The following is a 15,229-nucleotide window of genomic DNA, read 5'->3' on the forward strand; positions in this document are numbered from 1 at the left end:
GTGTTTTTGTTCCATATATCATACCTTCTAGCACATTGCTAGGAGCTGGAAACACAAGTAAATGTGACTGTGTGTTGGAGGAATTAAAATCTCACCAGAGACAAAAAGAATGCATGGACACGGAAGACTGGTAATCCAAATCCTGTGTAATAAAGTGCTCAAAATGCCTCATGAATAGAAAGAGAGGTGGGAAGCTTGTTTTCCTAGGCTGGATGGTTGGAGAAAAGTTCTCAAAAACTAAACTTCAGCAGTGCTTTTGTGGATGGCTAAAAATTGAATAGAGGCCTTAACATTGGCTGTGTTTTAATTCTTTAGTATGAATAACATCTTGGTTTGGAGAAGGGGGAAGCACTATTAGTTAAAATGGACTATGTGAATCAGAAAATGTTTTGCAAGAAGGTACTTTGCTTTTGATCCAGAGAGCATCATTTGTGATGCACATGTAGATTTTTTTTTTTTTTTGGCTTTCATGGTGTACGATTCAGATATTTATAGTGTTGCCTCTGATAATGAAATAATACTAAGTATTAACTGTGGTATTGATTGTCTCTTATGTGGATTTAAACAGATAAATAGGGCATTTAACCATATACAATTAGCACCGTAGGATATTTCTGTGGCTTTGCCATTTAGAACACCCTTCAGAGTTATCAGTGAGAGAGATTTAGATAATTATATATGTTCCTGAAATAATCCCTTTGGATTAAGCTCCTTAGAACATAACTAGGGTAATAATAAACTAAAATGCAAAATGAACTGGATAAACATTTCGCTGAGATTTGGTAAGTAAATGCAGAGTAGCATAAATAATCACCCTAAAAGGTACATATCAATCATACAGCTAGTTTGCACGATTGTCTATCTTTGGAAGCAGACTTGCTTATTTACTCAGGTTTCTGTCTCAGGGTGTAGCACAGAACTTTGCACATGGTATAGAGGTTTAGAAGATGCTGGTGTTAGTTAACCTGATTGCATTTAAAACTGATATCGAGTCCTAAACATGAAGGCATTCCTCCGTTCTATAAATCCCTTTACTTAACCAGCAGCAATATAAATAAAGACTAAAAAAGATTTTATGCACGTATGTTTTATTTTTCTGTTAATGTTCCTGCAAGGTCTTGTGACTAACCCCCCAAAAATCATTTAGAAGCATTAAGGTAGTGTCAGCGAGCATTTCTAGAAAGAAAAACAATGTTCAGGCTATGAGCATATTTTCAAATCACAGGAAAAAAAATGATATGCTACTATATAATCACGTAACATATACTCTTATTTCATATGTGATCACAGAGGTAAAATAAGAAGGAAATAGGGCAACTTCAAGGAACTCAGTGGTTTAGGTACACTTAAAGACATCCCACTTTCCTAAAACCTCACAGAGGCACTCAAGGTTACAAAAATCAGAGAATGCTTTACCTGCACTGAAATCAGGAAATAACTCTGGCATCATACTACCAGCCTCGGAGACTTTCTTCTAGTTATGAAACATTTAGAATAAATTGAAAGAAGATGCCAGGAGAACTCTCGGCTCCCCAGTGCAGAGCACATGCCAAGACGTGGGCAGGTAGCAGAGGGCATGTGGAATAACCCCACTAACCTCCCCCTGCTCAGTAGCCAAGAGTTCTTTGTTGTCTTTTGAACAGTCATTCTTTTAGAACCTCCTGGTCTGTTTCAAAGATGTCTCTGAGAGTATTAATTTATAGGGGTTTTTTTGAAATTTTCTTATGCTCCCTACGGTGTTTCTGTTTCCCTGAGTGCTTTTTCCCTGTGTGTTCATTTTGGAGTCTCTGATCCCTACTCCAGGCTTTCATCGGTCGCCTTGTTATTTGTGGCTGACCGCTCATTCTGAAGAGGAAGGCGCTGAGAAGCAGGGTTGACGAGGGGGTCAACTCGTAGGCAGCCCCGTGGGTGAGCAGGCTGAGCCATTCCCCAGCTGTTAGCATCGAGTATTTTCTCTCCTTTTATGTAAGTCAGGAGAGTGTAGTAGTTCTGCACACAGGCTCTGAAGTCAGATCACCTGGGTGCATGAAGAAAGCCGTTCTTCCACATCAGGAATTTGTATCGGTTATTGCTGTATTTTCATTTCCATAGAGAAGAACGCACCAATCTTCTGCTAGGAAGTGCAAGCACGAGTTGCCCTTGGTAGCAGAGCCACGTCTTTTTATCCAGTACTTGGCACCTCGCTTTTCTGCTGCCTTCGGTTTTGTCTATTGTCCCCAAGAAACTTCCTGCTTCAACCTCCCCAGAATGAAGAGCCTTGAATTCTGGTGTGGGAAAGGGACAGTCGTCGGTTTGCACAGGAGAAGGGAGAGTCTCTGGAGATGCCGTTGTTTCTTATTCAGGCTTTAAACCAAACGTCCTGTTGTCAGTCCCATTTACAACCGTCCCCGAGAGGGAGCTAGTGGTAGTTGTAACTCCTAAGCATTTTGCAGTTAACCGGAGTACGTCAGCCTGCCTACAGATTCCCTGCATTACCATCTCTGTTTTGGTCTGGCTTCACCACTCAACCACGGGCTCTCAGCTTCCATACCTTCCAATATCTTTATACTTATGCTCCTGTCATTGCTCTAGTGTCACTTGAGGAGAGGAGGAGACTCACCTCCATGTTTAAATTAAAATCTCCCACATTTTAACTATTTTTTAATGTTTATTTGTACTTGACAGAGAGAGAGACAGACAGACAGAGCATGAGGGGGGAAGGGCAGAGAGAGAGAGAGAGAGGGAGACACAGAATCCGAAGCAGACTCTAGGCTGTCAGCACAGAGCCGAGGCGGGGCTCGAACTCACGGACTGCGAGATCATGACCTGAGCCGAAGTCGGACGCTCAACTGACTGAGCCACCCAGGAGCCCCTAAAATCTCCCATGTTTTGTGGAAAGCATTAATGAGAAAGGCAGGAATCCTCCACACGGATACCGCTCCCCCACCTGGTACACGGTACAGTAGAACGTCAGGGAGAGGCTCTCCCGCTGTTAGCAACACTAGGACCGGGAGAAACATAGGATCCAATGTTTTCAGGCTGGGACTATAGACGAGGTAATGCTATAAGCCCCACGGTCACCCGGGCTCTCTGTCCGGAAATAATTTCCTGGCTGTGTGCAGAAATCTGAAGTCTAAGCAGAAGGCAGCAGTCCTGTGGTCCCGTTGATCTAAGGAGACAGAGGCCAGAGCTTGGCATTGTTGAATCATTTGAAATATTTGGAGCAGAGCACCAAGGACAAAGAAATCATGGGGAGCTTAGGGGCAGAAATATATGCAGATTTCCTGTGATTCTTGGGTCAAGGGCGATGTTTGCAAGGAGAGACTACTTGATATTCACCAGTAAGATGCTGTTATGGCATCAGAGACACCAGTGGTCAAGCAGTGCGAGGGCGTCTGGCCCAACCAGGGAAGAAAAATCTCACTAACACTCCATTAACGCATCTTGCTGAGACGGCAGAAAGCTGTGTCTTAGCTGTAAAGACCATGCCCCAGAGTAAGGTCTATTCTAGACATGCTTTGACAAAAAAAAGCCTAAAGCCAAGTCTGGACAAGACCAAAGGAGAAACAGAGTTTGGCATTTGGGTCCTGCTGTGTTAGAAGGGTATGGAAAACATCGTGGACTTTTCACAAATCTGTTCTTTAAAAATTTGTAGAACCGAGTCAACATAATTTTAAAGTGATTAGCAAGTAAATGCTGTGTCTGCTAGAGAAAAGTCACCAATCTTCAGAGGACAATAATAGAATCTAGAATCTCTACAATGATGTACTCACAGTATCCCGTATTCAGTAAAAAATGATTACACATGAAAAACAGAAAGATGTGTCTCACAGCCAAGAAAAAAAAAAAAAAGCAATCAGAAACCAGCCTCAAGGTCACTTTACATTGTTATTATTGTTACTTGAGTCAGTTGCTCTTTAAGAAACCACTGTGGTCAGCTGTGTAACAGCCTTCCAAAAATGTCCTTGTCCTAATCCCAGGAACCTGTAAATATCCTACATTACACAGGAAAAGGGATTTGAGGGTGTGATTCAATTATGGATTTTGAGATGAAGAGATTATCCTGAGTTACCCAGGTGGGCCCAAGGGAACTGCAAGAGATACAATAAAAAGAAGTAGGAGAATCAGAAGTAGGAGAAGAAGGAGATAGTCACCTAGAAGCACAAATCAGAGAGAATTGAAGATGTTGGCTTTGAAGATGGAAGGAGCAGCCATCAGCCAAGGAATGAGGTGGCTTCTAGAACCTGGAAAACGCCAGGAAATGGCTTCCTTCTGGAGCCACCAGAAGTAAGGCAAGACAGCCAGTCCTGCTAGATTTAATAGACAAAGATAATAAAGGAGCTGTGTAAATATGCTTGAAGAGTTAAAAGAAAATGACTTATTTAGTGAGTGAGAGGAAATTTCAGAAGTGGAATTAAATAAAAGCTTTATAATCAAAAAGTTAAATAACTGAAATAAAAACCTCTCAGGGGAGTCCCTTTGATTCTCTTATGGGCAATTTTTATCAGTCAAGCAAAAACTAATAGACATTCAAGGAGACAGGATCCCATGACCCATAAACACAGGCAAAATGGCAGACAAGAGAAGCAGACCCAATGGTAATATGACATTGGAGCAAATAGATTGGGACTTTAAAATAACTGATTATTCAGTTCTAGAAAATATAGGGAAAGGGACAAAACAGATCAAAAGACAAAAACAACAACAACAACAACAACAACAAAAACTACTTCACAGAAGTGGTAGAATAAAGAGAACCAAAAGTACATTGTATAAATTTAAAAAAAAAATACAATATCTGAAATCAGGAATTCGATGCATGAGTTTCATAGCAAATTATCTATAGTACAAGCCAGGATTAATGAAAGATAAATAGAGAATATTCAGAAGAAAGTGCAGGAAAGGAAATAGAATTGAAAGAAGACAGATCAATGTGCATAACAAATGTAGTTTCTTCCCAGGAACTCAGTAATGAACAGGGCTCTCACCCTTCAGGGATTTCTGCCTTGCTGGCCTTGTATCATCTGATATCATCTGGACTCATTGTATAGTATCAGGTAGATTGGATTGAACGGTGTTCTCTGGGTGGAATTTAAGGATGAAATTAGCACAGGAAGTGAGCATTTAGCCTCAAGTGCTACGTGGCCTTGTCATTATTAATGCCTTGTTCTCCCTCTTCTCAGAACTCTCTAGGGGAAAGTGAAAATGCCCTGCCGTAGTCCAAGAAGATACACAGAGGCACTAAGGTGGGTTTGTAGAAGCATGGCGCAACAAGGCCAGCTCGTTCCCCAAGGCTGCAGCTCTAACCCTGTGGGTCACAGGCATGGCCGTTAACCCTGAAGAGTTAAAGAACAAAAATTTGGCCCATCCAGAAAGGATACTCTGCCAGTACTTACACTCTGTCTTTTCATGCCTTCCCAAAGGAGGAGGAGGAGCTAAATGTAATCGGTGGGTCTGTGCTCAGAGTAGCAGGGGAAGAGACAGTTGATGGGTTAAAGATCTTTACAGAGAAGTCTTAACAAATGAAACCAGAAGGGTGTTAGACTTTTAAAAGTCACCACTGTGAACACCTTAGTGGGTCCAGACAATAAGTAATGACGGAAAAACTATGAAGGGCAAAGGAAGTTGTATCTTTATGATACAAGGATCAGGCCGATACATCCTGAAACCCCTGCTCAATCGTTAAATGGAGAGCAGTCAGGCCCTATACCTCCTGAGGTGGAGTCCTGTTTCTGTGAAAAGAAAACAAAGGAGGAAGGAGAGGAGGCAGGGAAAGAGGGAGGGAGGGAAAGAAAGGGAGAGGAGGGAGGGAGCGAGGATGGGAGAAAAGAATCTACATCTAATCTAACCTCCAGTTCTCCTTTCTAACTTACACCAAATGCAGGGCATGGAGCCACATGACAAACAGCCGAACGGAATTAAAACGCAATGAGGAAGATTCCACAGTGCAAATGACTCAATCCCTTCAGTAAATAGATGACAATAAATAAAGGAAAGGGGAACTCTAATAGATGAACAGAAATTTGATAGACCTATCAACCACATGTAGCGCATAGACCTTGCCTGGACCCTAATTTGAAAAAGCCAACCGTATGAAGACATGTTTGGGGTAACCAAGGGAAGGAAAATAAGGATTGGATATTAGATAATATTAAGAAATAATTTTTTATTTTGTTTGGTTTTCTGCTTTTTGAAAGAGATCAATGTTGAAGCATTTATAGGTGAAACTGCTATGTCTCCTAGGATTTGCTTTTAAATATTCTAGCAAAAAAAAACAAAAGGGTGGGGGGAATGGATGAAACAAGAATGGCAGGATGTTGGTTACTGGTGACATTCAGTCATGGATATGGGAGGTCATTTTGTTACTTTTTCTACTTCTTTGACCATTTAAATTTCCATGATAGGGGCTCCTGGGTGGTTCAGTCGGTTGAGCGTCTGAATCTTGATTTCGGCTCAGGTCATGATCCCAGGGCCGGGGGGTTGAGCCCCATGTCAGGATCCATGCTGAGCATGGAGTCTGCTTGAGATGCTCTCTTGCGCACTCTCTCTCTCCCTCTGTCCCTTTCCCCCGCTCACACTCTCTCTCTCTAAAATAAAAGTTAAAAAGAAAACATTTTTTAAAAAATTCTATGATAGACAGTTAAAAACAAAGTGGAGGGGCTACTGCGTCGCTAAAGTTTGGAACAGTTTTTTCTAGATTCCCTGCACTCAAGCACATTGGGCCTGACTTGAACTTAGATTCCTCATATGGTGAGAAGACCCAGCAGCTCCCTCTCTGGCAGACAGTCAGAGCTCTGCTCTTTTGTCCCCGTACTTTCTTGGCCTACAACTATGAGACAAGGTCATTCGGGTCCTATTCTAGTCTTGGGAGTATCATCAATCTCTTCTTTTGGCCTCAGTTCCAAACACAATTAGCCCAGAACTCTTTACTTTGGAAAATAAGACTGACCCTTTGAGTCTAATTTAGCTCGGATCTTTGCGATTATATTCTATCAGCAGAACCCTGGAGGACAGACTGTCATCTGCACCTGACCCATACCTGCAGGGAGCAGGGCCAATAAAAGAATAACACAGCTGAGTGAGCGAAGGTATTTTGAGGATAAAGGAATATTATGCATGTTCCCAAACTAAGGTCGGTTATCCAAGGTAATAGAAATGTTAAAAATTTGAGAAAATGGGATTCAGTGGCAGAGTAAAATCCCTAAGACAGCAGAGTAAGGACCAAAGACACAGCAGAAGAATTGAAATCAGAAGGAGAAATGATTTACTGTTCTGTACATTTGTGGGAAGAAGGAAAAGGATAAAAAAGATTCTACAGAGACAGTTGAGACAGACATAAAGGAGATTCGGGTGGCTTTTTTTCTGGTGGGTAAAATCTTTGAAATAAGAAAGAATAGAGACAGAAAGGGGTTTGCATCCCGGGCTAGAATAACAACAGCTGTGGTACAGAGGCTGACCTGTCCACACTTTGGTGAGGGCAGGACACTGGGTAGATGGGAAGGAGAGCTACCCGGCCTTCAGGTTCCCAACGGGCCTCTGAATGCTGTTTCATGCTGTGCAGCCAACGTGCATGAGGAAGTCAAGCCCTCCAGTCAAACAGCTCGTTCCTTATGCTCTGGAAAGGCCCTGGAGACGATGGCTCAGAAGGTGGGTGGTGGAGACAGTGCCATCATCCAGAAACATCCATGTGCGGAGCCTTCGGCCTGCCTCCTTCTTCCCCCTGCAAGCCTGGCAGAGGCTCCCGGAGCACATCTTTACTTAGGTCTAAGTCAGATGTAATGTTCTAGAAGAACCTGAAAGTCACAAACAGTTTTGCTCTCTACACATGGAGAACGTAAGCTTCATGTAAATATATATAATGGTGGTAAAGCTGCACTTTCACAGAAAAATACTACCAGCTTATTCAGTATTTATCCAGTGTCTTTAAATTAGTTTATTGGGGCACTTGGGTGGCTCAGTTGCTTAAGCATCCGACTTTGGCTCAGGTCACAATCTCGCGGTTTGTGAGTTCGAGCCCTGCGTCGGGCTCTGTGCTGACAGCTCGGAACCTGGAGCCTGCTTCAGATTCTGTGTCTCCCTCTCTTTCTCTGCCCCTCCCCTGCTCACGCTCTGTCTCTCTCTCAAAAGCAAACATAAAAAAATTTATAAATTAGTTTATTAATTGTATCGACACATTTACTAAGGTTTTAAATGTCCAGACTGAGCATTTTTCTCAAATTATTTCAACTTATATTGTGATAATTAGGCACACACATAAATCAAAAATAGCTTTAGCTGTTAAAATAAATAGATAACATATTTTCAAGAGAGTCACAAAAGAGAACGTTATCTAAAGGGAATCGGTGTTTCCGAGAATCGTTTTCCACAGAAATCATGACGACGTTAGATTTTACTTAACATCCAATATATACACGATATTTAAAAAAAATTTTTAACATTTATTCATTATTGAGAGACAGAGAGAGACAGAGCATGAGCATGGGAGGGGCAGAGAGAGGGGGAGACACAGAATCCGAAGCAGATTCCAGTCTCCAAGTGGTCAGCATAGAGCCCGACGCGGGGCTCGAACCCACGAACAGTGAGACCATGACCTGAGCCGAAGTTGGACACCCAACCGATTGAGCCACCCAGTCGCCCCTATATACAAGGTATTTAAAAGGACTTCTGTTTCCCCAAGAAGTGGCTCCTCCTTCCCCAGGATGTGGTGATAATAACTAGTATTAGTTGATCATTTTTATAAACTCAGCAGCAACTTTTAAAACGACCTACAACAATACAGACATAATGACCCACATATGTTGCTATTTGCACTGACATCTTTGGGGTGTCTCAGGTGAATTGTACTGACCACCTTGAATCTACTTGACTAAAGCCTTGTGAGAAACGCAGTTTAATGGCCTCAAAGCAAAGTTTGAAAGAGTAAGTTTTAAAGCTATGAAATGAAAACAAAAAGAATACTGAAAAAGAGATAAATAATGCCTTGGATAGTCTGGGGGTTCAACACAAACAGGCCCCAGTATGAAGGGGGCATGAAACCATGAGTGAGTAGCTTGGTTTTCTCCAATCTTGGCACTAACTTCCTGACAGATCTAGGGCATGTTTTTCTTTTTTTTAAGTTTATCTATTTTTTTGTTTTGAGAGAGAGGAGAGAGAAAGGGAGAGCTGAGGAGGACAGAGAGAGAAAGGGTGAGAGAGAATCCCAAGCAGGCTCCTCAGTGCCAGTGCAGGCCCCAGTGAGGGGCTCGAACTCATGAACTTCGAGATCATGACCTGAATCGAAATCAAGATTTGGAGGCTTAGCCAACTGAGCCATGCGGGTGCCCCAAGACTAGATGTTTCGCAAGATGTCCCTGATTTCTAATAGTTTGGATTCTACATGTGAATCTTCTGCTGATACGCATGTATCCCATTCTTACCTCTACCCTAGGGAAGATCTCAATAAATGGGTTACCAAGAACTCCCGGTAGCCCCGTCCTGGCTTTGGCACGTGATTACCTGAACATACAATATTTCCTGAGAGCCACTGAGGGAGCCGTTCTGGACTTAGAAGTTAAAATATCAGCAGGCTTTTCTTCTTGGTTGACTAAATGAAGTATGTCAAGGGTTGTTTGAGTAACTGATTTGTTTTGCTTGTTCCAGGTCCCCACTGGCTTTGCATCTCACCATCGAGCAGAGGGCCTGCTGGAAGTTGTCACTGACCACCACATACAGTAACAGGTTACCGAAGGTGTTCAGGGCGGCTAACGGCCTAGAAACGATGTACGCTTCATGGATCTGATTCTCGATGGGGCAGCTGATTGAAAGCAGTCGAGATTCGATCCGAATGACCCTCAAGATGTGGAAGGGTAAAAAACATATGTAAAACACGAGGAGTAGCAGAATGGTTAGCCTTCTAGCTTTCTGCTTAAGGCAGCTGTGATTCTGAGGTCCTTGGGTTAGGGTGCAGATAATCATTGTATAGCACAGTGTCACTATCACCAGGGGAAGGCAGAAAGTAGTTGCAGTCAAAACTAGATTGTACCATTTGATAGTGGCGAGGTCATCCGAACTGGTGAGGTCAAGGCAGGCCGATCTATTGGGCCCGGTGGTTGATGTGATCAGGAAGGTCATGGGAATGACGGCCACCAGGGAAATGATCCACACCACAGCACAGGCCACCACGGCCCATCGAGTCTTGTGAAAGGAAAAGCAGCTCATGGGGTGAATGATCACGAAGTATCGGAAGATGCTGTAACAGGTGAGGAAGAGGATGCTGCTGTACAGGTTGAAATGGAAGCCGAAGCGGATGAACTTGCACATGAAATCCCCAAAGATCCAGTTTTCGCCGCTGGCATAGTAGTGAATCAGGAAAGGGAAGCTGGTTAGATACAGCAGGTCTGTGCAGGCCAGGTTCAGCATAATGATGGTGCTGCCTTTCCACGGCCGCATTTTGAAAATGTAAGTGGAAATCGCTACTGCATTCCCTGGAAAGCCCACCAGGAAGATGATGCTATATGTTACAGGGAGGTAGTGCCTCTTGAGTGGGATTTTTTCATCAGTGCAATTTCCAAAAGGCGCTGCAAAATCGGGGAAGTCGGAAGAAGCATTTGCAAAACTGTCCAGTGGCTCATTCATGGCTGTCTCCTTTCATCTTGCAGGAAAACAAGCGTTCGGTTTGGCAACACAAATCACTTCAAACTAACTCCCTGATAAAGGAAAACAGAAAACATTAATGATAGGGTAATGAAAACAATGATCTTCTTTTAAATGAAAATTGCTCTCAGATCCTAAATGTGCCACTTCTTTCTCTTTAATCTCAAAGAGACCCTGTGGAGAAGAGATTGAATTTCTAAGAAAACGATTGTGAGGCAAGGCATCTAATAATAATATGAAAGTTAAGTTACCACCAGAATGAAAACGAAGGATTGCAAATAAACAAATGCATGTAGCGGCAGTGGACATCAAGTTGGCAAGGTTGCTGTTTGGGGAAGCCACAGAATGTCACCATTAGAGACTTAACAAGACCTACCATTAATCAAGCGCAAGGCACTTCACCATCACGTAACCTCTAAACTTCACAAGATGCTGTGAAGTGTTTCTTATTATCTCTATTTTACAGGAGAAATAAAGACTGAGGGAGGTTTTGCAACACGTCCCTGGAAGGCACCTGGTGGCACAGCCGGGGCTCGAACCTGTGTCTCTCTGATTTAGAGGCCATCCTCGATTCTAGCTTCCCTCACTACGCTGCCTCCCAGTACAGATTCCCCCACGTACGTGATGGAACAGGAAGTGTGAAGGCATAAAAAGACAGAATACTGCCCGTTTTTTAAATGTAGATTTCACATCTTGCACCATCATACATACGGTAGATTTCATTTTCCAATGTCGGCTCTTCCAACCTATTTTAATAGCTAATATAATTTGTTCACGGGAGGGTGTGTGTGTGTGTGTGTGTTTGCCAGGGGAGAAGGAAGAGCAGATTCATGCAGCGTTAAAGCTTTGCGCTCTGTCGCCAGCCTGCCTGACCTTGATTCTCAGTTTGGCTATTGAGAACACTTGTGTGTCCCTAAGCACGTTGCTGAAGCTCTCCAGGGCTGGGAGCAGTGGCGTTTTAATTTCCTTCTTCTTACTTATCAGGGTTTTCTAAAATTTTGACAGTGAATTTCTGCAACGAGAAAAGCATGAAGATTATTTAAAAGAAGAATCACTTACAATTAGCTTATTATTCAGATGTAAATAGATGTTGGTAAAATGTATCCACTTACACATTTACGGAGTGCCCACTGTGTATTAATTAGGCACTCTGCCAGCTCCTAGAGATACAAAATGAATAACACACACAGATGTACAAGCCACTATCACAGTCTACTGGGGGAGATAGACATGGACATAATTTTGACGAAATGTAACCCTACCACATGGAGCTGTCAATATATTTTTTTAAAAAGGCTGGAAAAACACTTGGAACACTATTGGGCACATAATAAGTGCTCAATAAATGTTGGGTAGTTGTTAATCACTAAGTCCTTTGATAGATGAATGGCATGAGAAGGAAGGGAACAGTTGCCTGGAGAACAGGGGAGGGCACGAAGCAAGGTCATTAGGAAGGAACATTTAAGCAGAAAGTAGCGAGAGGAAGGGAAAGGCATTCTAGGCAAAAGGAATAGCATGTGCAAAGGCACTGAGATATGACAGAGGGAGATATTCAAGGGAGCTCTGCTCAGCATGGCTGCTATATTAAGGACCAGTGGGAGATGAAACTGGAAAGAAAATAATAGCTGATAATAAAAATAATAGCGCGTCCTGGGTACAAAGCACTACTACTCTAGTATGCATTCATTTTATCCTCCCAGCAGTCTGGCAAGGTAGTTCTGTGATCATGCCCATTTTACAGAGGAAACTGAGGCACCAAGAAGACAATGAGTTGCTCAAGGTCACACTGCTAGTTAGTAGTGAGCCATAAGATGCAGACTAGGGCAGTCAGTCTGCAGAGCTGGGATGCCTCTCACAGTGAGTAGGCAAGAGGCAAATAAATGCTCTAAAATAACAAGGTTGAATTAGACTGTATCCCAGATGGGCTAAGTATATCAAACATCCTAAATTGTGTGATCCAGGGCTAACCTGTCAACAATAACGGCACCCACCTCTTTGGGTTGAGAGAGGTTAAATGAGTTAAGTATATTTTGAAACATACTTTATGTATGTGTTTTGAAAGATATACGTGCTATATCATCGTCTGCCGTCATTATTACTATTATCTGATACTAAAATCGACACTTTCAAGCTTCCCCCAGTGCAGCAAAGAGGTAGATTTCAGACTGGCCCAGCTTAACTAATCGAAACTAGTAGACTCCTCCCCAGTTCATTGGCCTTGAATATACTCTTCCGGATCTCACTTAGGGTGCAGATCAGGATGGCCTTAAACATTTATGACTTCTATTCCATACGAATTGGGGAAAGACTAGCCTCGGGATGTGAAGCATGCCACTGGGCAGCTGTTAGGATCCTCCAGGGGAGACGCCAGTGCTCCCTGGGACCGTGTATGACAGATGGAGAGCAAATGTTTCCTTCCTTGTCAAGTTAATTTACTCTCGCTGGACACACTATTCCTAGAACTATTACCTACACAGCAGTGAAGGTGATCCGAGTCAGGTACTGCTGACCAGCAAGGGTTCTCTGAGGCCAGGAAACTACAGCAGACAGCTTTTTCCTTGGCCAGACTCTTTAAATGGGCTCATGCCCAGATGGGAGCAGTAATTTGTACCTGAAAGAAAATGGTCACGGTCAAAGAGTCCCTGAGGCAGCACTTCCGGAAGCCAGTTCGTAGCAAGTCCTTAGTCAGGTCCACACTGCTTATCTGTCAACTCCCTGAAACCAGAAACACAGAATCACCTCATACCCTAAGGGCCAACACAGCGAAGGTTCTCAATACATATTTGCTGAAGAAAAGAACAATGAGGAATTTCAGCAAAATTTTATCTGGGGCTGAAGGGTTAATGAAATGGCAACTTTTTTTTGTTTGTTTTAAGTTTGCTTCTTTAACGACTTTTAAAGTAAGAAGTGGGGCTCCTGGGTGGCTCAGTGGGTTGAGCTTCCGACTTCGGCTCAGGTCATGATCTCGCGGTCTGTGAGTTCGAGCCCCGCATCAGGCTCTGTGCTGACAGCTCAGAGCCTGGAGCCTGCTTCGGATTCTGTGTCTCCCTCTCTCTCTGACCCTCCTCTGTTCATGCTCTGTCTCAAAAATAAATAAACATTAAAAAATTTTTAAACAAAATAAATACAGTAAGAAGCAAAATTATAATTTCTGTCATTGCCAAATGAACCCCTGGCCATGTCATGGGGCCATTTTAAACAATAATCATATCAGGAAAAGACAGGTTGTAGGTAGAAACAACCACCTTATTGTTTTGAAAAACAACAGTTCAACTGGGGATTTAATGAAGACTGAGAGACCAACTGGAAGGGAGGAGGGATTGGCCAAGAAATTTAACCCCTCTTCCACAAACCTCAGCAAAAGAATGGTTTGAGTTTACAAAATATGTGTCAGGTTTAGAACAACAGACAAAACCGGTCAGGGATGTGAGGTCAGGTTTCTTCCCTCAGTCGTCCCACAATCTCGTGCAATTCACTGCTACTATCCCAAGAGCCAGATGTCCACAAAGGACTCATTTACATTCAGGGGACACTCAAGAATGATATGACATGCTCCCTACATTTTGCTCCAACAGCGGACCTCAATCAAAGGGAGGTTATAGACCACCTAGAACTAACAGACTCTTTACAAACTAGAAATAATGATCTATTAAGTTTCAACATAAACAGATGCATATGTTTGAACTAAACTAGATAACACACAAATAAAAGCAAACACCAAAGATTTGGGGATATTTTTACAAAGGAAAAAAATCACATCATTTTGGCTCATTTTTTTTTCTCGGAAATTGGGAAGAGATTGTGATTCTCTGAGGCTAGCTGCAGGCTATCAGTGTTTTGGAAACAAGCAGTTTGAGAACCGCTATCCTAAATGTCAATTTGCCAATGAACCTCGTAGACAGGGATTCCAAGCTTCTGATATGGAAGACAGGACCAAAAAACGGCAGCATAAACTATTTTATGTCCATGGCACCCTCTTGCCTGCCGGGGGGTGGGGGGAGGGGGGAAACAAGTAGGATTCACGATGAAATGTGATTTTTCTAGGGTATCTGCTAATTTTGTAGTAAACTCTTAATCCAACAATACCCCACCCCACCCCGTTAGAGTTCCCTTCCCTCCACACACACCCTGGGTTTTTCCGGTGCTGTTCCAAAGCTGAGTTAACATTCATTCTTTCCTCTTCTCAAGCTGCCAGTGGACCGGGAGGCATAAACTTGTAACCCTGTGCCTCTCACATTCCTTCAGAGTCCTTGGAAACTATGGCTGGGGTTGTACCAAGAGGAACCATGGGTAGACATTTTACTCACAAAGATTCATCTTCCTTTCTTCCTCTACATATCTGTAAACTAATTTGACTTGGTACTAGTTGAAAACAGACCAGTTCTTCATCCAGGCAAATTTGAGAGATGCATGAATGCTGTCCTTCCTGAGTTTGAAGGACTCCTTCTCCCCAACCTTTCCCTCAATTCCAGCTTTCAGTTAAGAATCTGCAACTCATGGCACCTGGCTGGCTCAGTCCGTTAAGCATCCAACTTCAGCTCACGTCATGATCTTACAGTCTGTGGGTTCGAGCCCTGCATCGGGCTCTGTGCTGACAGCTCAGAGCCTGGAGCCTGCT

At 43.0% G+C, this 15,229-nt stretch overlaps 1 protein-coding gene across 1 annotated transcript; it reads right to left on the minus strand.

Moving 5' to 3' along the window:
- Positions 1–8,509: 8,509 nt before the first annotated feature.
- On the minus strand, positions 8,510–11,080 carry OXGR1 (oxoglutarate receptor 1). Its single transcript, XM_023252451.2, has one exon. It carries the CDS (start codon positions 10,591–10,593, stop codon positions 9,577–9,579), a length of 1,017 nt encoding a protein of 338 aa, XP_023108219.2. The 5' UTR covers positions 10,594–11,080; the 3' UTR covers positions 8,510–9,576.
- Positions 11,081–15,229: the final 4,149 nt, after the last annotated feature.

This window comes from Felis catus, chromosome A1, assembly GCF_018350175.1.
Source record: "Felis catus isolate Fca126 chromosome A1, F.catus_Fca126_mat1.0, whole genome shotgun sequence".
Lineage (NCBI taxonomy): Eukaryota > Metazoa > Chordata > Mammalia > Carnivora > Felidae > Felis > Felis catus.

Coding starts and splice junctions, on each gene's coding strand:
- OXGR1 (XM_023252451.2), bottom strand. CDS start 10,593: ATGAATGAGCCACTGGACAGTTTTGCAAATGCTTCTTCCGACTTCCCC.